The sequence below is a fragment of the Eptatretus burgeri genome, chromosome 6 (genome assembly GCF_056783735.1).
Source record: "Eptatretus burgeri isolate ZD-2024b chromosome 6, Ebu_testis_v1, whole genome shotgun sequence".
In the NCBI taxonomy this organism is placed as follows: Eukaryota; Metazoa; Chordata; class Myxini; order Myxiniformes; family Myxinidae; genus Eptatretus; species Eptatretus burgeri.
In genome coordinates this window covers 107,380,433-107,405,432 of record NC_140966.1, presented here as the reverse complement: position 1 = coordinate 107,405,432, position 25,000 = coordinate 107,380,433, and the positions used below count along the sequence as shown (strand labels likewise).

The 25,000-nt window shown below is 45.2% G+C and overlaps 1 protein-coding gene across 5 annotated transcripts in view; it reads left to right on the top strand.

Annotated features, from left to right (window-relative positions):
• CECR2 (CECR2 histone acetyl-lysine reader) overlaps positions 1–25,000 on the top strand; it is a 128,599-nt gene that overhangs the window by 14,905 nt on the left and 88,694 nt on the right. For 2 of the 5 annotated variants that reach the window (XM_085886615.1, XM_085886613.1), the window contains exons 2-8: positions 1,305–1,399; positions 1,563–1,722; positions 2,058–2,254; positions 12,982–13,035; positions 17,632–17,762; positions 18,012–18,181; positions 18,505–18,615. In XM_085886615.1, the coding sequence (XP_085742741.1) occupies positions 1,305–1,399; positions 1,563–1,722; positions 2,058–2,254; positions 12,982–13,035; positions 17,632–17,762; positions 18,012–18,181; positions 18,505–18,615 (918 nt within the window). The remainder of the gene's footprint in view (positions 1–1,304; positions 1,400–1,562; positions 1,723–2,057; positions 2,255–12,981; positions 13,036–17,631; positions 17,763–18,011; positions 18,182–18,504; positions 18,616–25,000) is intronic. The other 3 variants (XM_085886614.1, XM_085886617.1, XM_085886616.1) reach the window with 3 other exon arrangements.

Sequence of the window (25,000 nt, the reverse complement as noted above, 5' to 3'; positions counted from 1 at the left end):
GTAATGGAGTTTGCTTTGTAAAGTAATAGTATGTCAGGGATTATATAGGGCTCACTTTTAAAAGGAACACTGCACTGCGGTATTGAGGTATCGCATAAGTTCGGGTTGACTTTTCAAAGTGACTGTGCGATAATGATGGATAAAATGGACTCGCTTTGAAAAAGTAATCGTTTGATACTGGGGATTGTACAATTTCTGTGCAAGGTGTTTTTTATTTTTCCGAAGAAAACTCCACAGTGGCTTACAATCTTGACATATTACGATGATTCTTGATATTCTCGAATAAGTGAAACGCATCTTAATAGTGAAGGGCTAAACGGTGATTTGAGCAGCCGGCAGAGAGGCGCTAGGTGAGCGTTTCTCGTCGCCGTTCTCTCGAGGCTTCTTTGGGTGGGATTATGAGAGAGCGGAGGAGAGGGGTGTTTGTGTGTACTCGGTCGATAGCACGTGGGCCATTGCTCGACAGAAGTGATGCGGACGCAAGGACATGACGTTGACTGATGACCGCTCTGTCCCAAGAGAATAGGATGTGCGTAGGGCTGCGGACAGCCTGCGAGTGTGTGCTCCTGGGCACGCTGTCGGCGCTTCAACTCACTCCGACGTACAACAGATGACTGACGGCGCCTGGATGCCCTGAGATTGACTGTGATCGTCGTATGGCATGGAGTTGGATATATCCTATTTTATTTGTTTGTTTGAGTGATTGATTGATTGATTTATCTGTCTGTCTCACTTCTCCAGCAAACCTCACTGGCATATCGTTCACGGCTTACCGCAGGACACTCAAGTCGTACGCATTTTGCCTGATTCGTGACGGCAGAGCAAGTCCGAAGGAAATTCCGATGGAACCGTTCTCCGTTTTATGGAGTACACATCGGTGAAAATGCATTGTGCTTACGAGAACTTGCGATGCATTTGGCGTCCGCACGACCTGTCGACGTTCCGATTGATCGACATCAACGCCGTGGCCAGATAATAACCTTTTATCTGCGGCCACAGCTTGTGGGTTGACCTCGGCAGGAAGTTGTACGTTCGAGCATGACACGTATGACGAGTAGCGTCCACCGCAATCGTCATATTTCAACTCTCATGGGTTCTTGTGTTTAATGTTGAAGTCTCTGGTGCGGTCATTGTTCTATCGCCCTGCCAATTCACGGACGTCGCAATCAACGGAGCCGTTCACCAAGGTGTTCCCTGAGGTTTTCCTGCTTCACCAAGATGTTCTCCAAGATTTGACTCAAAATGGCCGTTTTCTCTCCTCATCTCTTTCTTTTTGTTCTTGCTTTTCTTTCATTGCCCACCAGGAGCTGGAAACTGCATTGTTAACCAACGACTGCAATTTTTTGGAACACCTGCTGGTGTGTTTGCTGCGGGGGTGCTTGCAGCGTAAAGACATCACGTAAGGAGTCGTGGTGGATCACCGAGTCATGTTGAGGGAGATCTCACTGCGTTGTCTGTTGTAGCGATTATTTTGTTTTGGTTTTAAAACGCATCAGCGAGTCTGGGTCTCCAGGCGCCGTTGTCAATTTTAATGTCGACCCGACACTTTCCATGCATGTCAGGCTGAATAACTATGGTCGTTTCCTGGACGTCGTCATGCGGAGACGCTGGCTGCAAAACCAGTGCGTCTTTCCAAGCCTTACTCTGCACGAGCACGTTGACCTGCTCTATCGGCTCTGCGAGCTCCGCCTGGATGCTGGCGACGTGCAACGGCTCCTCAAGGTAAGAGGCCTGAACCCCATTTACTGATTTTGTGTTGAACAACATGAGTGATTGTTATAACGATGAGCCGACGTAATTTTCTGATATTTCCAAACCCTTTAAGAAAAAATACAAATGAAACGGTCATTCATTGTGCTTCGTTTTGAACGAGTTCCCATTTTAACTTGGCGGCCCGATCCTCCAATCCGAAACTGCATCTGAACCCACCCTCAATAGGCCAGGATTTCACGACGACGTAGCCAGTTCTGTTTGTATGTGCTCAGCCAGTGTTGTTGAGATTCAGGATGTCAGGGGGTGACTGTAGTGTGTGTGTGTGCATGCGTGCGTGCTGGCAGGGAATGAGCAAAAACACTTTACGTGTGGTGCCCCTGGGACACGACAGGAATGGAACGAGGTACTGGTATTTCTATGGCGAGCGGCTCTACAAAGAGGAACCTCTGCAGGAGCTGCTGACGGCTGATGATGAAGAAACGATGGAACATCGAGAGGAGTCTGTAACGAGGTGGTTGAAGAGGAGCAAAAAGAAAGCTCGGTAACTGCTTATATATGGACTCGTGGTGCCTCCTTTTGGTCCTCTTTGCTTCTGAATTCTTTCCTCTTCGATTCCTGATTCCACGTGCAGTTTGAATGGTACAAGTGAAGAATTGCGTTCATTTATAGGACCTTTAACAATTCTGGTTCTGAACATTTATTTGTTTTAATATCGAGGTCCAAAAGTTTTTATGATTCAAAAGGAATTTGCACTCCCGGAGTAATGTTCAGACCTAGTTCTTGATGGTTTGTGAGGTTGAGCATGCTTTGATTATGACGTCATTGCAGTGACGTCACTTTGGAGATGTGGCGTTGTCGAGCAGGTCTGAGGGCTTGTCTCACGGCTCGTTCCGTACTCCCCTACCGTCGCTTTCTATTTCCAGAACGGGCATCGGCCTTACAGGGGGGGCTTGTATTTTGGGTCCTGCGCATCCATCCAGAGCCTCTACGCAAAATTTAATGGAGGCATCTCTTTCGTATTTGGCTAATGTGTGCAATAATATCTGGGCATGAGGCATTCCGATTTGGAAGTTGGGGGATTAAAAATGTAAAATATGTATATATATATATATATATATATATATATATATATATATATATATATATATATATATATATATATATATATATATATTTTTTTTTTTAACAGTCCAGTGTAATGCTTTTGGGAACCAGTTTTATTAAATTTTTTTTTAACCTCTGCCACCGAAGGTGAAGGAGGTTATTTTTTCACACCTTTTTGTTTGTTGGGTGGTTGCTAGACTACCATTATTCTCAGGTTTTCCGTCTGTATGTATGTAATGGACAGCTCTGGAGGCCAGAGGAGTCAACCGATTTTGATGAAACTTGACAGGTTGGTTCATACCAGGATGTAGTTGTATGCTTTTGAGCACCGTTGCTGTGGACGCCACCATAGCCTAGCAACGGGACTTTGAAATTTTTGAAAAAAATCCGAAAAATATTTATATATATTTTTCGATAATCAAAAATCGCCTTCCGCACTTTTATGCACACTATAATCAACCTCTTTGTCAAAAAATTTCAGCCCGATCCGTCAAAAACTGTATGACTAGTATGCAATTATATAGCGACCACCCATGTCGCCTACTGGCTTGTCTGTTTGTCTGTGTGCAGGATATCTCAAAAACTTGGCGACAGATCCGGATGAAATTTTGTGGAGAGGTTGTGTGTGTGTGTGTGGCAAGGACGAACTGATTAGATTTTGGTGAAGATCCAGATCTGAATCCGGCTACGATAATTTTTTAAATGATTCTTCACCATTGAGAGACATGGCCAAAAATGATATATAGCACGATTATCTCAATAGGTTGTGCACGGATTCGGATGAAACTTGGTGGACATGTTGGGTGTGTGACCACGCCGAATCGATTCGATTTTGGTGAAGATCCGGATCTGAAATTTTTAAAGTGATTCTTCACCATTGAGAGATCGGGCTCAAAAACGATCTACAGCACGATATCTTAATAATGTATTGTTGCCCGATATGTTCTCATGGATCAGGCATTACGGGGTGGAGGTATGCGCTCTACCGAGTGCCCTTCCAGTTTCGATGCACTTTACCATCTCCACGACCAAAATTCAACCTTGAATTATTTATTTACATACACTTTACTATCACCACTACCAACATGCAATCTTCATTTATTTATGTACACTTTTTCCGTCTCTACAAACTAGTATTTACTTATCAATTGATTAATTGATTTCAATGTAAAAGCTACACGTCCCATTCTGGTTAACGAAGTGTAAAGTCTCTCATCATCATAGAGTTTTTAAGAATCTGAGAATGGTGCTTAATTGGCCAGTTAACCATTTCCTTACAAACCGCATCAAAGTCAATTTTATTAATTTTATTTCTTTGAAGCCGTTGAACTACTCTGTCATGATTTAGAGATATCATTGTGTGATTTTGGACCTGTCCTCTGTCTCGCTGTTTGGTATATCCCACACTCCCCATTTCGTTTCCCCTGTGTTCGTTTTCTACTTGTAAGGTTCCCCTGTGTTTCCTTTCTGTGTAGAGAAGAGATAGAGAGATAGAGAGCACATAGCGGCGTTAGTAAGGGTATCGTCGGTCCTTGGGCGGTGCTCTGTTAGTCCATTCATAATTTAAAAGCCTTTCGCTTTAAACCTGCTTTATTTTGGTTTTTATTTCGCTTGCCTTTCCTTTAATTTGTTTAGAGAGCGCCCTCTTTCCCAAGGTTCGGGAAAGTCGGAGTGCATTGTTAACTTCCTCTTCCAAAGTGAGGAAGACTGCGAGCGTCGCGTCTTGGTTGTAACATGGCGGCGGCTCGCTCGCAGCAAGATGCTGCTTTCGAAGCACTAACTCGTGAGCATGCTTTCGTTTGTGTCCCCCCTGGCGGGGTTCTGACTGAAGAGATTGTTTTGGCGGTTGGAGACGTTATCGGTGTTGAGCATGTAGGTGCTGCGTCACGCATGAATCAGAAGGTTGTGGTGTTAGTTTCCGATGTACGTTTTGTTCACGATGTCGTGAGTTCTGAGTTAACCACACAGATTGGTCACTTTGTTATGGCCTCCCTGATGGATGTCCCTGCAATTAAAATAATCGTCTCTAACGTGCCTCCTTTCGTGTCAAATGAACAACTTGTCTGTTTTGTCTCGTTGCGGAAAAATTGTTTCAAAGATCTCGATGACCCCCCTCGGGTGCCGCCATGACCAAGCAAAGCATGCGATGAGCTCTCGGCAGCAACTTTACGTGGTGCTGCCGGACCGTGGGGAGGATACGAGTTTAAAGGTTTCTTTGAAGATTAACATTGATAACTGATTACCAAGTGTACGCTTCATCAGCGACTTTGACATGTTTTCTTTGTGGAGCTTTTGGCCATTTAAAAAGATTTTGTCCAAAAGCTTCTTGTTCAAAGTGTGGGGGGAATCGGGACATGTTGATATAGATTGTAAAACGGTTAACGACCCACAACCTCGTATGGTGGGGGAGGTGATGCCCAGTGAATCCAACGTTCCTGCTAATAATGTTCCCTAACATAGTGAGGACGGTAAGGATGATTTTGTTACCGTGTCAAAAAAAAACAGAGTGTCTGCTCCTCGTGACCCCACTAGCGCTGCCAAGGTAGTTGTACTGGATACGGTTGTTCCGGCAACTGAGGAACCTCATGGGAATGAAAAAAAAAGGATGAAATGGTTTCTGATAACGAAAATATACTTCAAAGTGTGCAGTGTGTACGGGCCTTTCAGATAGTGGTAAAATGTCTCTTGGTGTTGCTGAAGTGTGTGTAGAATGTAGGGAGGTATTGTTACGGATTTGGAAGCCTCCTGCACACACAGTCAGCAGTCCCCGCAGTTCAGTTATGTCCAAGTATGTGTTATAGTTAGGGCCCCACCCCCTATGTCTAACTGGAATTACATGTGTGCTGCGAAGTTTCTTTATAGTTAGTTTTTTACAACAAACCCCCTTCACCTCTCCGCACCATCGACTCCATTACCCACGTGTTTTTGGCTGAAGGCGTGGGCGGAGTCTTCATTGACTTCAGATCGAGGCTCCGCTCCGAGGAAGGGCATGGAGCGTTTATTCCAACCAATGGGCGAAGGGCGAGCAGGGCCGAGGCGCCCCGACCAATGAGGGGAGGCCACTGATCGCCCAACAACCCCTCGTCCAATCAGGAGACGAGTGGGAGGGGAAGAAATCCCTCGGACCTGGCAAGAAGCGTAGAGTGGTTGTCAGGACCAGTGTTCGGCAGTCATCGTGGTGATTGGCTCGGTCTTGGTCGTGGTGGCTTTTCGTCTGTGGTCCTTCGTGGTGGATCTTCGTGGTGGTGGAGGCCGAGCAGCCAGGGTCGTGGGCCCGTGGATTTCGGAACGTGGGTTTGAGTCCCACCGTGGTGGTTGAAGTACGGTGTGACCGCACGAGCCGGAGAAGTACCCGACAAGGCCCTGGTCCCCAGTTCGCCTTTCCTTCCTGGGCATAGGGACTGAATAAAGACCCCACGGGGTCCATTTAGTGTGTGTGTGTGTGTGTGTGTGTGTGTGTGTGTGTGTGTGTGTGTGTGTGTGTGTGTGTGTGTGTGTGTGTGTGTGTGTGTGTGTGTGTGTGTGTCCGTGGGCCCCGTCTGTAAGTAGAAATTGTTAAGTGCTTTTGTTCATTGTACATTGCTTTTATTTGGATAACTCTGCTCTTTGTGCTCCCCTGCCCCCCCCTGATAAATAAACCCCCAATTGTTCAATGTACCAGCTCGTTGTCTCACTTTCTTTCATTGACCCAGCACGGTGCGTATTGAGAATTAGTGAGGCCGTCGGTGCTGTAAGTCGTCATTGGACCGGCACGGTTTTGGTAACTCCCGCTCGGTTACGACGGATCCGAGTCGGTAACAGTGATTCGGTTTGGACAAAGTCGGCCGAGGGTGTGGCTTCCCCGGTAGTTAGACGGCATGGGTACTTAGGTATATTGAAATTAGGCAATTAATCCTTCTTCACGCCATCAAAATATTGGTGACCACGGTCCTCTAAATGACCCGTCGACTCCGGAGTTATCCGGTGTGACGACCTTGCGATTCCAGGTGTTCGATGGAGACGACCCTACTGCTCCCCCTGGTGGTCGTTTATCGCCGCCGAACCCCGTCCCACAACAGTATCACCAGCACCAGTTTTTCCTGAGACAGACCAAAATAGTGTTGCGGCTCCATTCGATGTTCCCGCCCCAACAAATGATCAACATACAGTTTATGAGGCCCCGGTAGAGGTGCCCGATGTAATTGTACAAGATGGTGGACTCGAGGCCCCATCTCATGTTGATGAAAGTGTAAAACAGGGCTCGCAAAGTACCACCGTGCATCACTCGGTACTTAGACGTGTCTGTAAACTTGGACGTCGTGTCTCCCCTCTTCGATGTGTCTGTAAACGGGTTGGTAAAGGTCCAGGGTGATACTTACGAACCGAGTGGAAGGTTATCTGGGCTGTCTGCTTCAGATGATGATGACATGGAGGTGACTGATCTGTCACAGTAATCATCTGATCATTTACAGATATCTCCCCAGGTTATTGTATCCTTTCTGAATGAGACGTTTAGGCAGCGGAATGTCATCATTCATCAACACTTTCCTGACTTGCTTTCCTTCATGCAGACTGCAAAGTGCATAATGAGGAATTCTAAAAATTTTGAAACGACAAAACCACAAATTCACAGACTGAGGAAATTTATTACAAAAGCAGGTTTAGAATGTTCTCAGAAGCTGCGCAAACCCCCCTGATACGGGATGAAAAGGAAGGAAGTGCTTTTTGGCACCTTAAACATGAATGTGGGTGGTGCTAACAATTTGTATCGGATCCAAGTTAAAAACTTATTGCTTCAGAAACATGTGGATGTCTGTTCATTGCAAGAAACGCACATAACAGAGACTTCACAGACTGACTGGCTCTGCCTTAACAAGGGGCTTTGTTTATTCAGTAATTTGTCTTCTGTCTCAGCGGGTGTTTCGTCCAGGGTTTGTTCCTGACTCGTATAGTTTCCTTGAAATAGTTAAAGGACACTTAGCATCATGAGAGTTCGTGTATCAAGGATTTCACCTCACCTTACTTAATGTCTATGCTCCCAGTGAGAGCGGGGCTCGTAAAGATTTTTTTTACACATCTGGCTAATTACTTCCATACTTTAGTCTTTGATCACTATTTGTATCGGAGGAGATTTCAATTGCACATTTGAACCTAATTTAGATAGGAATACACCAGAACCACATCCTGAATCTCATAAACACATATCTTGTTGTTTTACATCACTTGGTCTACTCGATGCTTGGCGCGTGCAGCACCGTACAGCATCTCGGTATACATGGTGCTGGTGTGCTAATGTGCTGATAACACTTGCAAGGCTGGATAGATGGTACATTAACTCTACTTTTAGAAATGTCCTCATGTCTTGTAACCTCTTTCCTTCTACTTTCTCTGATCATCACTTGGTAGTGCTTGGTTTATCCTCTTCTCAGTTGACTCGTAAAAGTGTGTATTGGACCTTCAATACCAGCCTGTTGGAGGATTGTTTTTTTTACTGATTATTTTCGGAGGTTTTGGGAAAAACTTATCCAAAGTAAACCTTCCTATGCTTCTATCCAGTTATGGTGGGACAACGCGAAAGCTCAAATTCGTGTTTTCTGTCAATGTTATCAGTCCTTTTCCACGAGCAAGAATAAAATTGCTGTTTCATCCCTTCGAAACCGAGATTTTGCAGTGAGAGGAAGACTTGGCTAAAGCTCAAAATGACAGGAAACTTCGGTTATTATTAGAAAAAAGAGCTTATCTCAGAGAATTGATTCATGAAAAAGTCATGGGGATGTCAGTTCGACTCAGAATCCAAAATGTGAAGTTTTCTGACACCCCAAATAAAAGGTTTTTCCAGTTAGAAGGGGTTAAGAAATCCCAAAGGCAGATTTTCTCTTTGTTGGATGCTCAAGGCACTATTGTACAAAATGAAAGTGATGTTAGAAGACTTGTGAAAAATTATTTTTCTGATTTACTTGCGAAGGAATCTGTGTTTAAAGATTGTGTTGATGAGATGACAAATCATGTTCCTTCTTTGAGTTGTGGTCAGCGTCAAGCTCTTGAAAAGCCGCTTACCCTGGAGGAACTCAGCATGGCTCTGAATAGCTTTGAACGTGGAAAAGCCCCTGAAATCTACGGACTTCCAGTGGAATTTTTTTGCAGCATTTTGGGACATCTTAGGTCCAGAAGTACTGCAAGAAAGTTTACTTTCTGGCATACTGCCCCTCGGCTGTCGAAGAGTGGTGGTTTGTCTTCTCCCAAAAAGTGACGATCTCCGTCAAATCAAGAACTGGCGCCCCATTTCATTACTATGTTCTGACTCCAAACTCTTTTCCAAATTGTTGGCCAATCGGCTAAAACTTGTCATCGGGACTCTTGTTCACCCTGACCAGAGCTACTGTGTTCCAGGGAGATCAATCTCTGATAACATTTTTAAAATGAGAGATTCCATTGATTGTGGCCTTAAAGAGGAAGAAGGGGTTGGTTTGATTTGCCTTGATGTCAAAAAGGCCTTTGATAATATTGATCACACTTATATGTTTCATGTGTTGCAAAAGTTCGGCGTGGGTGAAAGGTTCATCGGTTTTGTTAAGTTGTTATGCAACAATATATCTAGTTTGTGTAAGGTAAACGATGGTCTCTGCTCTCCCATTCAGGTTCAGAGGGGTGTTTGGCAAGGCTGTCCATTGTCAGGTTTACTGTTTGGCCTTTCTCTTGAGCCATTACTAATTAATCTTAGGAACTCTCTTTCTAGCTTTGTACCGTCTCCAGAAGAACACCCTATCGTGGTGTCTGCATATGATGATGATGTCTGTGTAATAATAAAAAAATGATCAGGATCTAACCACTCTTCTCGGATCTTTAAGTAGGTTTCATCTTGCTTCACATTTGTAGTGAAATTGGCAAAAGAGTCAAGCTCTGTGGGTGTCCTCAGCTAAATGTACATCCGGTGGGCTTACCTTAGCGCTACCTCAGTCTCTTCCGAAAGATCTAAGGTGGACGAGAGACGGGGTGAAATACTTACGTGTTTATCTTGGCCCTCACCAGAACTCCCTTATTAACTGGGAAGGAGTGGTAGATCACGTAACCAAACGTCTTAACAAATAGAAAAGGTTCCTTCCGCAAATGTCTTTCAGAGGTCGTATACTAATTATTAATACCTTAGTTACCTCTGTCTTGTGGCACAAATTCATCTGTTTACAGCCACCAGATATCTTGCTTAAAGAGATACAACAGATACTGGAACACTTTTTTTGGAATGGTCATCATTGGTTGCGGTCAAACTTACTCTGTCTCCCCTTGTCTGATGGTGGCCAAGGGCTCATTGACGTAAAGTGTCGTCTGATGGCCTTTCGGCTGAAGTCGATACAACGAGCGATCAATGTGGAAAAACTGCCCTGGCGCCCCGTAGCACAACGAATATTGAGACAAGCTGGATTGCTCGGCTATGACCTTGAGTTGTTCCTAATTGAATCAAAAAGATTGACACGTCTCACCTGCCTCTGTTTTACCAAAGTCTGTTGAATTCTTGGCAAGCAGTCGTGGTGACCCGCCAGAAGGATTTGTATGATATGAAAATGTTTGTGGGAGAACCTCTTTTCCTCAACCCACTCTTTCCCAATGTTCCCAAAAGCCGTTGTTTTTCACAAAACTTCATTTCAGTTCTCTCTCTCCTCTCCCCCTCTCTCTCCTCTCCCCCTCTCTCTCCTCTCCCCCTCTCTCCCCTCTCCCCCTCTCTCTCTTCTCCCTCTGTCCCCTCTTTCTCTCTTCTCCCTCTGTCTCCTCTCTCTGTCCCCCCTCTCTCTCTCCTCTCTCCCCTCTCCCATCTCTCCTCTCTCTTCTGTCCCCTCCTCTGTCCCCTCCTCTGTCCCCTCCTCTGTCCCCTCCTCTGTCCCCTCCTCTGTCCCCTCCTCTGTCCCCTCTGTCCCCTCCTCTGTCCCCTCCTCTGTCCCCTCCTCTGTCCCCTCCTCTGTCCCCTCCTCTGTCCCCTCCTCTGTCCCCTCCTCCCTCCCTCTCTTCCCTCTCCTCCCTCTCCCTCTCTTCCCTCTCCTCCCTCTCCCTCTCCCCTCTCCTCTCCCCTTCGATCTTGCGATCTTCTACAGATTGTAGCAGGTCTCCGAAGTCTGGCTCATTGCAGGTCTCCCTTGAACTCTCTTTGGCGGGTCTGTCTTGATCTGCTCCTCTCTCGTATCATTCTCGTGCACACTCGATCTGCTCTCGTACTGACTGGTCCGAGGAGCGAGCGTTGCTTTTGTATATCCAACGCTCCCGTCCCCCTGCTGCGCAGGTCTTTCGCATGCGCTGTCGATGTCGCGGCTGTGAGAGGCCACACACGTGAATTCGCCATTGTTGGAAAACCCGTATTCAACGTTCCTTTGTGGCACATGTGAATCTGTCATTGTGAAGGTGTTTTATGTACAAGAATCACCCGCTCTCGTGGGGGAGGTGCGGAAAATATATTTTGTGATGGGCAATAATCCCCCATCAGCAGCAGGGGTCAGTAAACCGCATTAACTGTGGCATATATACAGGTGAATAATGTAAACCCCCCCCCCCCACCACACTTTTGCAAAATGCTCCTTCCTCAATGAAGGGGAGAGGATTTTTATCTTGCCAAAACGAAGTTTTTGCAAGATATGTTAGTCAGCTTGTATGTTTTTTGTTTGTTTGTCTGTAATCACGTATAAAAAATTCTGCAGAGCACAGTTATCATTGGAAATTTTTGTAACTTCGCATATCAGAGGCCTATAGAGGTCCCTTTCAGTGCACAAAATTTTGAAGGTCAAAGGTCAAGGTCACTTTGTCACAAATCAGGGGAGTCGACGAAACCCTTATTTTTTGAGTAATTTTGATCGGATCGTCTTCAAACTTCATGGGAATATAGTTCATGGTCTGGCGCTCAGCTGATTAATTTTTGGTGGCGATTGGCCTTGACCTTCATGGTTAGTGCCTAAGGTCAAACATATTTGACCCCAAGGTCAAATTTTCAAGTTTTAGGAACCATATCGTGTAGTACCTCAAATTGAACACCTTGATGAGTGCTTTCTAGATATGTCAAGCTTGAGACATTGTGACGGTATGAGGAAAAAGCATATTTTTCATGGTTTCTCTGTAGAACGATTCTCATCGGAATCTCTCGTCGGCAGATATTCCTCAAGGAGTCGCTCCTGGTGGATAACAGCTCTGTTCACCCCAGTGTGACCTTAAATAAGTCACACGTGGTCACCTTTTGGCAAGATACGGGTCACCCTGCGGGTGACATTGTTTTATTTTGTTTGTTTGTGTGCCCATGACCTGAACTTGGGTACCACCAACCCAAATGTTATACTTCGTGGAGATCTGCCCAGCCCTGTTTTTCTATGATTGCACGCACGCCACGCACCTTATTTAATATCATGGGATAAAAGTACATTGGGGATGATTTGAAGATTAAACACAAATGGGATAAATGGTGAAAGGGCATCTTAGTATTTACTTGACTCCGATTGATGATATTTGGGCTTTAATGCTCATGCTAACACTCATTCGGATATAACTATTGGATAATTAACCCCTAATCCATTTCTGTAACTGTATTTAATAATCCACAATCACCTGGACACCTTGTCTTTCTGTTACCCAATGAACAAGTTTTTTTTTTTTTTTTTTTTTTAAATCATTCATTGACCATGATTGTTGGATGGCAAGGACCATGACTGAACATGTTTATTTATTTATTGATCAGTTTTAACCAGAAAATATTGTCATGCTACTTTACTTGAAAAGAAATATCTCTGGAAGTGGGACCTTTCATCTGAAAATGGTTTGTCACAGTCTGTTGTCGGTTTTATTTTTTTAAATAATTGTTTTTTGAGGTTTTTAAATTTATTTATTTATTTTCAGTAAAAGTGGCCTTTGATCTATCGGTCATGCAAGGAAGAAAAGGCTCTCATAGTTAACCTGCGAACAAACTTTTTTTTTTTAGGCTGTTGTTGCTAAGATGTGAATGGCTCAGCTTTGTTGGGTGCAGTGGGTAAAGCTTTATTTCCTTGCAAACCTTGAGTGTGTGCTCTGTTTCCAATTCACATTGGAGTTGCCACGTTTGCAAAGATTGGTTCTTAGCCACAGAAATTGTTAATGGCTTGTCATGAGCATTGCTTCGAGGAAAAGCAGACGGGACCCCAACACAATAACCACCTCATTGCCTGCTTGTCTTTGTTTCAGGAAACGAGGAAAACATAAAAAGTCGAAACGGAAAGTGAAATGCTTCAAAGCAAGGTGGGTGAATGGTGATGGGTAAAGGATTACCTGGATTAGAGGTGAAAAGTGATTGCTCGTTGTTGCCTTGTAGTGAAGTTTGTTGGAACAACGATACAACCTTGAGAAGGCAAAGGCACTATTTGAGCTTTGTTTGGTGGGTTTTTGTCTCATTTGGCACGTGAAGAGGTTGCTGGGTTTACTCAAATGGCTGAGCTCGTGTGTTTTATAATGTGATTTGCAGGTTCGAATCCCGACGCCTCCTCGTGTGTTCTTTGCCATGAGGCACTGCATCGATGGAATATTTCACGTCCCCGATAATGGCAAAGCGACCTGCAGATTATCTGCGTGCTCGGGTTTGATTAAAGAGTAGCTGCTGAAGAGGGAGTGTTATTGGTGATTAATGTCTGGCGTGATCCTGACAAACTCGAGACCCGACAAAGGCCGTTCGATCGCTGAAACGTTTGACTTCATCAGAAATCTTTTTTTCCTTTGACAAGACCACGAGTTTGTTGCATCTTGATTTCTGCTTCACGGACATGGGTTATTACCCTGCTCGTGCAAAGCGAAAAGCGAGCTTAAGCAGTTGGTTCGTTTCTGTCCGTCTGTCCACAAACGTCAGTTTATGATCGAGGAATAACTTCATTATTCAGCCCGTCATCCTTCCGAGGTTGGCGAAACGAGTCCCAGTTTTCTGGTGTGGGGGCACAGCATCAGCGGCACAGCCAGCCCCAACAAAATGACAGCTACCCGGCAGCCAAGCTACCAAACACAAAAATAAGATGAGGGGTACAAAATGGTCATTGTAATGAGTTCTAAATGGTAATTCTCATGTGTTTCATTTGTTTGTAGGCTTTGCCAGTTTCATATTTAACATGCCAAACTGAACCACTCCTTCAGACGGGTGCAATTGAAATTTTTATTTATTATTATTATTGTTTTTTTTATCACACTGTCTGCTTGTCTGGCAGTCAATCAAAATTGAAAATCATTCCAAACAGGAAACTTCCTGGTTTTAGGGATGTCATAAAAGGCACACACAGGCACGAACAACTCATGTGACATGTTAAATAAGGTGGTGTAAAAGATGCTTCATCAATGGGGATAAACTTCCGATTTTTTTTTTTTTTTTTTTTTTTTTTTTTTTTTTTACCCCATGGGGTCGAAGCGCAGCTCGCATTCTCTCTTTTCTTGTATACAGTTCATTTGGACGTCTATTTCCTCATTATTCGTGAACAGAATTCGATGAAAATTGCTTGGCATTTACTAGACACATATGTGCAGGCAATAACTGAGCCCAAAGTGCGATTGCAGCCCTTCTGGCCAAGGAACGGCCCATTTTGGCCCATTTTCTTAAAATTGTTATTTCTCGGTTATTAGTGAACGGAACTGAACCAATCTTGACGGGTATATTCTAGAGACTATTCCCCAGGCGGCATTACCTGAGGTCAAAGTGCGATTCCGGCCCTTTGGGCCGATAAACAGCCTTCTCGGCCCATTTTCTTCAAATTGTTATTAAAAAAAAAAAAAATTAAATGCGCTGGGTGATGCCCAACGCAAAATTAAGTCGCAAATGATGATATGAAACTAGCCTCACTCATGTGAGGTGTTCTGGTTTCTTTTTCTGATGTGATGAAAATCTTAAATTTCAAAACTACCTGTCGTCTGTGCTATCGCTCACCTGAGAGTTGTACGAATGAACTCCCACGGGGTATGTTTGCAATTCGAACTTGTTATTTTTATTTTTATTATTGTTATTTTCGTACGACATTTAAAATCTATTTTATTTCTATGAATTATATACTTGAACACTAGAATGCAAATCTCCTTTTTGACTCCAAAAACCCTTGGGTTTAGCAGTACTTTGATGAAATATTACGTTATTTTAGTGTAGTAGAGAGTAGAAAAATTGTGCAAATTATGATACAAGCATCAAATTTGGCATTTCTGATCAAATCTGCCCGATTTGCCATTTGAAAATCCAAGATGGCGGCCATTTTTCAAGATGGCCGCCAAGTTAGCCTCCCGAAGTTGACTTTTTGCTTAGAAGTATTTGCAGTTGTCTGATTTGCATGATCTAAGTGTGGATTCCTATGGGTTGGGTTGACATTGGGTTGACAGAAGACCCGGCAGCACTTCCTCGGTGGATGGTCGCTGGACCCGAAGTGAGTCGTCTCGTAGCTGGATACGAGGCCATGTCTGGTATGAAAGATGCAACCAACAACAGCAGACACCATGAGCAGACACTGAGTGCCCAGAAATCTTTCTTTGAAAAGGTGAAAGCACTCTCTGCAGTAATGCAGGAGATGGACAACCCATTCCAAGAAGAATCAGCCGACCTACTGGGACGAGACATGAAGAACAATGCAGACCCAACTCCGGCTGAAATGGTAGCTACACATCAGCAGCGGGGCAAAGAGCAGTTCCATTCATTCATGGAGGGGCGACAGAATGAAGGTGAATGTCCTTTCTATCATCCAATCAAGAAAAACATTGTTTCTTTCTTCAAACAAGAGCAAACTGGGGGAAGTTCTAAGGAGAAAGTCCTGAAAGATGACTCAGCTGTTCTCACGACTGTTCATCTCATGCCAGAACAGGCAGTGTGACTTGCAAGAATTCTTCAAGCATGAGAATCAGTCACACCCTGCATCTCTCAATGACAGTCGCAAGCTTCATATATGTCAGAAGTGACAGCTGGCTGAAATTCATGAAGCGCAAGTGAACATCCCAGACGGAGAACCAACGGGAAATGCAGTCATCATTGATGGCTCAGCACTTATCAATGCCCTACCTCCACGCACTTCAAAGATATTTGATGACGATGCTAAAGAAGACATCATCCCAAAGGTGGAATCCTATGCTGCTAGGTACGAGAGGGTGGACGTAGTGTTTGACGTGTACAAGAAGTCAAGTCTGAAGTCCGAGGCAAAGTCGAAAAGGGGGCAAGGAATCGGAAGAAGAGTGACAGGAACCAGTAAGACCCCAAATAACTGAAGAAGCTTTCTTCGAGATGACAGCAACAAGACTGAGCTGTTTCACTTCCTTGCGGAAAAGATGTGGGAAGCACAGACGACAAGCACACTCATTGTCACAAAAGGAGAAGATGCCATTAGCAACACAAGGAAGTCACTGGATGCTGTGTCTCCATGTTGTCATGAAGAAGCTGACACTCGAATATTTGTACACGCCAGGGATGCAACGACGGATGGTAGCGAGTCCATTATCATTAAAGCTAATGACACGGACGTACTAGTCATAGCAATATCTGTACTGCCATCCTTACAGGAACTACGTCTTGAGAACATGTGGATTGCCTTTGGCCAAGGAGCCAAGGCATGATGGATTACAGTCCATGAGGTAGTTTCTGTAATAGGGCCTGAGAAAGCTCGAGGGATCCCATACTTCCATGCGTTCACTGGATGTGACGTCGTGTCTGCCTTCCACGGTAAAGGGAAGAAAACTGCATGGCAGACTTGGAACGTCTTTGATGATGTTTCTGAAACAATCACCAATCTCAGCCAGCATCCAACATTGATTCGTGATCTTGACCTGCAGAGGCTGGAGAGATTCGTTGTCCTCATGTATGACAGATCAAGCGCAGTCACTGGTGTGGACGGAGCAAGACTGGATCTCTTTGCCCGCAAGCAGAGGCCATACAACTCAATTCCACCAACACAGGCAGCCGTCAGAGTATTTGCTTTGCAAAGCGTGCGGCCTATCGGGCTGGGATCATCTGGGGCCAGGCAACCATCTCCAGTCCAGACACGAGCAGTCCCGCTGAATGTGGATGGACACAGAAAGGAGAGATGTGGCAGATATGCTGGACAACACTACCCCATATTGCAGCCAGCTGTCAGGAACTGACCAAGTGTTCCTGTAAGAAAGGTTGCAACCGGAGATGCAAGTGCTTTCAGTCAGGGCTCCCTTGCAGCTGCATATGTGGACAGTAGCAGCTGGAGGAACATTCGCATGGTATGCATAACTTTGAACATTTACTAGCCAGGGCCCGGTTGCAGAAAGGCCTGAGCTTCATATGACAATCATTAAAGTGGTGCAAAATCATAAAAAATGTGCATCAGGGGGCTTTAAAAACAGGAAAATCCACTCCAGCAGGCTTGAAAACATAGTTTTCCACACCTAGATCATGCAAATCGGACAACTACAAGTACTTCTAAGCAAAAAGTCAACTTCGGGAGGCTAACTTGGCAGCCATCTTGAAAAATGGCCGCCATCTTGGATTTTCAAATGGCTAATCAGGCAGATTTGATTAGAGTCCCCTGGAGAACAAATGTGCCAAATTTGATGCTTGTATCATCATTTGCACAATGCCTCTCAAAAATTGCTGTTATCTGCCCCACTATTTCACATCTTGACCAATCTAATTGCATCATCATGGCTCGCAGACCCCACCCATGTCGTTGTTCCTTAAGACTGCGTGAGGTAAGGTGCTCTATGAACTCTCTAGTTTATTTGTGTATTTTGGGAGAAGATTTGTAGATTGCAGGTGAAGTTGTTGAATTGGTGTTAAACATGTCACCTTTTGAGAGGTTTGACCACCGAGAAACTTTTGAAATCATTCTCGATGTATTTACAGAAGTTAATTTTCATATTTTTCAGCAATTCTGAGGATGAGAGCGGAAACAATTCTGGGGACTCTGATTGGAAAGAGAAAAAAAGAATTAAGAGGAAGAGGAAACGAGAGCACGAGAGAGACGATGGAGCCGAAGACGAAGGCAAAGACGAAAGCGGTTTATTTTTATTATCCCTTTTCGTCTTGTGGAGTCTGATTGGTTTTATTTTTGTCTCGCCAAAACACGGCGTTGTGTCTTGCTTGACTTTGGTTTCTCTTGGTTTGGAGAGTTTGTTTTGGGACCTATTAGATGAGATTTTTTTTTTTCTTTGTCCAATAATAAGAGGGTATCCTTTTTTTTTTAAATCTTAAACGCATCACCTTAACTCGACACCACATTCCTCTTTGACCTTTTCTACATTGGCAGTGCAATGGTGCTTGACTGGCCATGGTTGTTGGTCATTGGTGTGTGAGAGGTTGGAGGACTGGTACCAGCTTATCAAGCAGTTTCAGGACAGCAATTCCTGGTGGGATTTTCAGATGTACCATGTTCTCCAGAAGCTCATCCCCACGGTGCAGACCTACATTGATGAGAAGGTATGCAGAGCTGCCCCACTTCCCAATTTCAGAGCTGTCCCCCTTCCCAATTTCAGAGCTAATTGGTCCAGCTTCCTGTAAGCCTACCTCACGCATTTATTTATTGCTGAATTTTGTGACTGAAGGATTCGGGTTGGGGGGGGGGGGTAATGAATGGGAAGGGGTGGGGGGGAAGAGAGGGGGGTACGAAGGCTGAGATGGAACCCCAAACCTCAAGGTTTATTTTAATCCGAATCGTGTCTCCATTCTTTTATTTCATTTTTTGCCAAAGGTTTGGCTAAAATTGAGGTTACCTTTCCACCAATATGGCTGTGGCCCTCCAGGAGGAGATGAAGCAGCAGCAAGTGAAGCAACACCTCAAGTTACCGAGCGGGTCGGTTCGCCGTCGCACATCGGAGCGTCTCACCATCAAACGCGTCTGCCGAGAGGACCAGGCACGTGTCGGATCCCTCCATCCCCATGGCCAATCTCACCCTCAAATTTCCCGGCATGCTTTTGGGACTCTGCTGCTGCAAATTTCCATTTTCCTTTGCTTGGCTGCAATAACGCTGCACATAACGTTTCGATGACAGACGACGGTGTAATCGAGGGATTGTGTGCTCATGGCATAAAGGTGTCTTCTGCATTGTCATCTTGCTTGGTTTCCTTGCATTCCTCCATTTTGCTCTGACATTGCATTTGTGCCAAAGAACCTGGCCTTTACGGATGTTGCTTGCAGTGCTGAAACCGCCATGCTTTACTCTTTTTTTTTTTTTTTGTCTCCTCCATTTTCATCATGATTGTGAAGCTTTTCATTGGGAGGGTGGAATCGGATGTGCTCGTTCCTTCATCTCGACGCATTTTTCACTTCTATTTTGGTTGACTTTGTCAGGATATCTTGCAAGCTCTAATGCTCTCCCTTTTTTTTTTTGTGGCCATGAAGGAGACCTTAGGAAAGTTAGGGTTGCAATATGTTTGCGTTCCTCTTTGGTTCTATGGTAGGTGTTTTAAAAACATTCATCAGGATTTCTTTGGACATTAGCCGATTCTATTTGCAAACTTGGGCAGAAGTTTAAAAGGAATAGACAACTTCTTAAATGGTTAGATTATGAAAGATTCAGATCAATTAGAAATAATTAGGCCGAGCGAAGCGTTGTCGAGATCATTTACTCTGACTACGTGAAACACCCTGCAACCCATGCCTGTAGAAAACTGACTTTTTGGAACGCCGGCCGCATTTTACATCCAATCATGAAACTGTTAAAAACTTCTCCATGCTCCGATGCTGAAAATGTTTTGTCGATCGATCAAGCGATTGTGGAAAAAACGAATTTAAAAGTGAAAAAGTGAGGGCCTTCACCAGCTTTCCATAACATGGTCAAGGATGGTGGTGGACGCCTATTACTGGCTTATCAACAGAAAGGCATGAGAGGAGGAGGGAAAATGGATTGGATATGAGACTTTTAAATCGAAAGACGCGTGACAAACTTCCCAACTGCTCTCATTAAGTAGGATGAAGAAAGTTTTGTGGCTGGAGAAGACGGCGATGTTACATTTCTGATATTCATTCAAAATTTCGTGACTCATTTCTGGAGTTTGGTGTGAATTTCATTCACTGTAATTGTCTCATTCTGTCCTCGTTAATCTGATCATTCCTTTGGTCCGCCATGTGGTGGTGTTGCACTCGCCCAATTCGAAATGCCATCTGAATGATATGCTGCTGTCCTTATGATTAGCGTTGGAAGTGAGAGGCCAAGTATACAAAAAGAGTTCATTCTCTTTCTCCTTGGTGTGCAACACAAGGTTGCAGGATCAATCGAAAATTTACATATTGGTGTTTACAATTCCGATGATTTTTCTGGAGTGGAAGTTCCATAAAGGTGAATGGCATAGTGCACTATTTTGAGCACCCCTCCCTGCTGGTGCTCATCAACAGTATGGTTGTGGACACTTTTCCTCATGCATTTTCCAGATATTTGGGAAGTGATCTTAATTTTTGTAATGCCAGTATCGATGCAAAGTCCATTCTTCCACAGAGCCAGGGTCGGAAACGTGAGGGCTATGAGATGATTCTGTCCTTGCGCTTTCGAGTTTGTTGGTTCCTGGTTCCATAGTATCAGGACAATTGTGGTGGTTAGACAGCCCCAGACCAATCCTTTCGTTCTGAGGAAGGTCTTGGCATGGATTGTACATTAAAACATCAAACATTTTATGTTTTATAAGTAGGGGGGGGGGGGAGGGTGAGTTACCTGTATTATAAATATTTATTTTGTTTCACAGTGATCCAAGGGCCATGGAGGAGCTTGTACATTACATAAATCAAGTGCAAGCAGGGTTCCCGCAGTCCTTGCAATTCCTTGAAATTCCTGGAAAATTGAAAAGGCATTTTCAAGTACTGGAAAGTCGTAAAAAAAAAAAAAACTTGCCCAAGTCCTTTAAACTCTTGGGAAAGTGAGAACATTGTGCAAACAGAAATAATCTGCCAGGTCCCTGATCAGAATTGTTAATTTACAATGAAAGCCATGGGTGGAGCTACTCCTAATTATTCCCTGTCCCCCTCTTAGTTGCAAAATTATTCGTGAGTTGATCCCCTCTAATGTTCTTCTATTCTCTGTCCTTAATTATGTGTTAATAGCCTCTGGTGTTTATCCATTCAGACCAAAAATATTTGACCCATGTGACTTTACCCTGGTTTTGACTTTACACAAATACAGAACCTTCAGAAAGTATCCTGGTGTTGGCGCAGTGGTTAGGGCAACGGCTTGGGATCCAAAAGGTGCTGAGTTCAAGCCCCGTTGGGCCACTGAATTAATACACCAGGGGGTTGACTCAGCCTGTCATCCTTCCGAGGTCGGCGAAATGAGTACCAGTGTACTGGGCCGGTGTATACCGCGGTTAAAATAGGTGTACCATATCCCTGTGTCGTAAGAGGCGACCAGGGTTGCGTCAGGAAGGGCATCCGGCGTAAAACATGTGCCAAATCACTATGCGGATCATACGGATGATCCGCTGTGGCGACCCCAATCGGGAGCAGCCGAAAGAAGAAGAAGAAGAAGAAGAAGAAGACAGTACCTTCAGAAAGTATTCACACCCCTCAACGTTTGTCACATTTTGTGGTGTTACAGCCTGAATTTCTAATGGTTTGAATGGAGTTTTTTTTTGTCACCGATCGACCCAAAATACCACATCATAAGAAAGTGAAATCATGCTTTCAGAATTTTTTTTTTTTAAATGAAAATATGAAATGTTTTGCATCAATAAGTATTCAACCTCTTTGCTATAACCCTCCAAATTGAGCTCAGGTGCATCCATTTTCCTATGATCATCCTTGAGATGTCTCTACAACTTTATTGGAGTCCACCTGTGGCCAATTCAATTGATGGACATGATTTAGAAAGAAACACACATTTCTCTACAAGGTCCCACAGTTGACAGTGTATGTCAGAACAGAAACTCTGCCATGAAGTCCAAGGAACTGTCCGTAGAACTCCGAGGTAGAATTGTGAGGAGGCAAAGATCTGGGGAAGGGTATAAAACAATATCTAGACTGTTGAAATTCCCAAGAGCACAGTGAGCTTCATCATTAGGAAACGGAAAAAAATATGGACCTACCCAAACTCTTCCTCGAGCTGGCCGTCCGACCAAACTGAGCAACTGGGCAAAGAAGGACCTTGGTCAGTGAGGTGACCAAGAACCCAGTGAGCACTGTGACAGAACTACAAAGTTCCTTGGCAAAGATGGGGGGAACCTGCAGGAAGGACATCAGTGTCTGCAGCACTTCACAAATCTAGGCTTTATGGGAGAGTGGCCATAAGGAAGCCATTCCTGAGAAAAAGGCACATGACAACATGCCTGGAGTTTACAAAAAGTCATGTGAAAGGTTGAGAGCTTGAGGCAAAAGATTCTGCGGTCTGATGAGACAAAAATTGAACTCTGGCCTGAATGCAAAGTGCTATGTCTGGTGGAAACCGATCACAGCTCATCACCAATCGAACACCATCCCTACCGTGATTCATGGTAGTGGCAGCAACTTGCTATGGGGATGCTTTTCAGTGGCAGTGACTGGGACACTTGTAAGGATAGAGGGAACAACGAATGGAGTCAAATACAGGCAAATCCTTGAGGAGAACCTGTTTCAGAGTGCAAAAGACCTTAGATTGTGGTGAAGATTTACATTCCAACAGGACAACGACCCCAAGCATACAACCAAAGCTACATCGATGGATTTAGAACAAGAATGTGAAAGTCCTTGAGTGGTGAAGCCAAAGCTCAGACTTGAAATCCCATTGAGAATCTGTGGAAATATTTGAAGATTGCTGTTCGCTGACGCTCCCCATCCAACTTGACAGAGCTTGAGCAAACCTGCAAGGAAGAATGGGAGAAAATCCCCAAATCTAGATGTACAAAGCTGATACAGATATATCGAAGACGACTCAAAGCTATAATCGTTGCCAAAGACGCTTCAACAAAGTATTGACTCAGAGGGTTGAACACTTGTGGACACACGACATTTCAGACTTTCATTTTATATTTATTTGTAAAAACCTTTTTGTTATTGTCATTATAGGGTGGTTTCTGTCGACCAGTGAGAAAAATTCAATTTGAGCTATTTTAAATTCAGGCTGTAAAACAACAAAATGTGAAAAAGTCAAGAGGTGTGAATACTTTCTGAAGGTACTGCAATTGTTAATCACGTGGGGCTCCATGTTGACACTGTCCGTTCTGTGGAATCATAATTATTAGCTCCTTTGTTTTGGTTTATTTTTTCCCTTGGTGATTTTTAATCATCGCTCCCAAGAGGAAAACTTGCTAGTGGTGAACGAAGTGCAAAAACGTCGAGGAAAGTGATGCCTTTGAAACAGAGTGGAGGTTGGTCGAGGCGAGAGTGCATGCCGTCACTGCAGGGGCAGACAATATGACGTGAAAGAGTCCAGTGTAATATCTGCCAAGTAAAGAAATTTGCAGAAAGCACCAGAGGAATAGGGCGGTTGAAAAGAAACCGTTGCTGTTTGGGCGTGTTTATTTTTTTTTGTTTGTTTATTTTTTTTTCTCCCCTCTCGCTGCCTTTCCCTCCCTCCCCTCTCGCTGCCTTTCCCTCCCTCCCCTCTCGCTGCCTTTCCCTCCCTCCCCTCTCGCTGCCTTTCCCTCCCCTCTCGCTGCCTTTCCCTCCCCTCTCGCTGCCTTTTCCTCCCATCCTCTCTCTTCTTGCTGCCTTTCCCTCCCTCCTCTCTCGCTGCCTTTCCCTCCCCTCCTCTCTCTTCTTGCTGCCTTTCCCTCCCTCCCCTCTCGCTGCCTTTTCCTCCCATCCTCTCTCTTCTTGCTGCCTTTCCCTCCCTCCTCTCTCGCTGCCTTTCCCTCCCTCCCCTCTCGCTGCCTTTCCCTCCCCTCCTCTCTCTTCTCGCTGCCTTTCCCTCCCCTCCTCTCTCCTCTCGCTGCCTTACCCCCCTCCCCTCTTGCTGCCTTACCCTCCCCCTCCCCTCTCGCTGCCTTTCCTTCCCCTCCTCTCATCTCGCTGCCTTACCCCCCCTCCCATCTTGCTGCCTTACCCTCCCCTCACGCGAGTCTCTTTCCAAACCCCTCCACCACCGTACATCTCTCTGGAGGTCACGGAGAGCAAGGGGTGTAAAATAATTTGTGTTTTGGACAAATGAAAAGTGTTTTTTTTATTTCTTATTTTTATATAAATATTTTTAAGCTGTCGAAACTGCTGTTCTGATCAATTCCGCAATTCGGCTCAGGTTAAGAGATTCTAAAGCTTATCGTATGTGTGGAAATTAACTCGAGGCACAAACACTGGTGCAGCTTTTTTGATGATTGAAGGAAAACACCCTTCCTTCCCTCATGTTCCCCTCCTCCCAAACCCCTCTACCCTCCCTTCCCACTCTGCAACGGATGTCTCTTGGCAGTATCAATGCGTCATTTGGTATGATGCGTTTGAATGTGCTGTTTTAACGTAGGCAATTTCGTTGAATCCTGAACTCATGCTGGCATAAGGGAACCTCCCTTTCTCTTTCTCCACTCCCCTCTCTCTTCCACCCTATCTGTCCCACCCCATCCTTCCATTTCCCACTCCCATCCCTGTCTCTCCCACCCCCTGTCACTCCAATCCCCTGTCCCTGTCTCTCCCACCCCCTGTCCCTGTCTCTTCCACCCACTGTCCCTGTTTCTCCCACCCCCTGTCCCTGTTTCTCCCACCCCCTGTCCCTGTTTCTCCCACCCCTGTCCCTGTTTCTCCCACCCCCTGTCCCTGTTTCTCCCACCCCCTGTCCCTGTTTCTCCCACCCCCTGTCCCTGTTTCTCCCACCCCCTGTCCCTGTTTCTCCCACCCCTGTCCCTGTTTCTCCCACCCCCTGTCCCTGTTTCTCCCACCCCTGTCCCTGTTTCTCCCACCCCCTGTCCCTGTTTCTCCCACCCCTGTCCCTGTTTCTCCCACCCCCTGTCCCTGTTTCTCCCACCCCCTGTCCCTGTTTCTCCCACCCCCTGTCCCTGTTTCTCCCACCCCTGTCCCTGTTTCTCCCACCCCCTGTCCCTGTTTCTCCCACCCCTGTCCCTGTTTCTCCCACCCCCTGTCCCTGTTTCTCCCACCCCCTGTCCCTGTTTCTCCCACCCCCTGTCTCTGTTTCTCCCACCCCTGTCCCTGTCTCTCCCACCCCCTGTCCCTGTCTCTCCCACCCCTGTCCCTGTCTCTCCCACCCCCTGTCCCTGTCTCTCCCACCCCCTGTCCCTGTCTCTCCCACCCCCTGTCCCTGTCTCTCCCACCCCCTGTCCCTGTCTCTCCCACCCCCTGTCCCTGTCTCTCCCACCCCCTGTCCCTGTCTCTCCCACCTCCCTGTCCCTCGT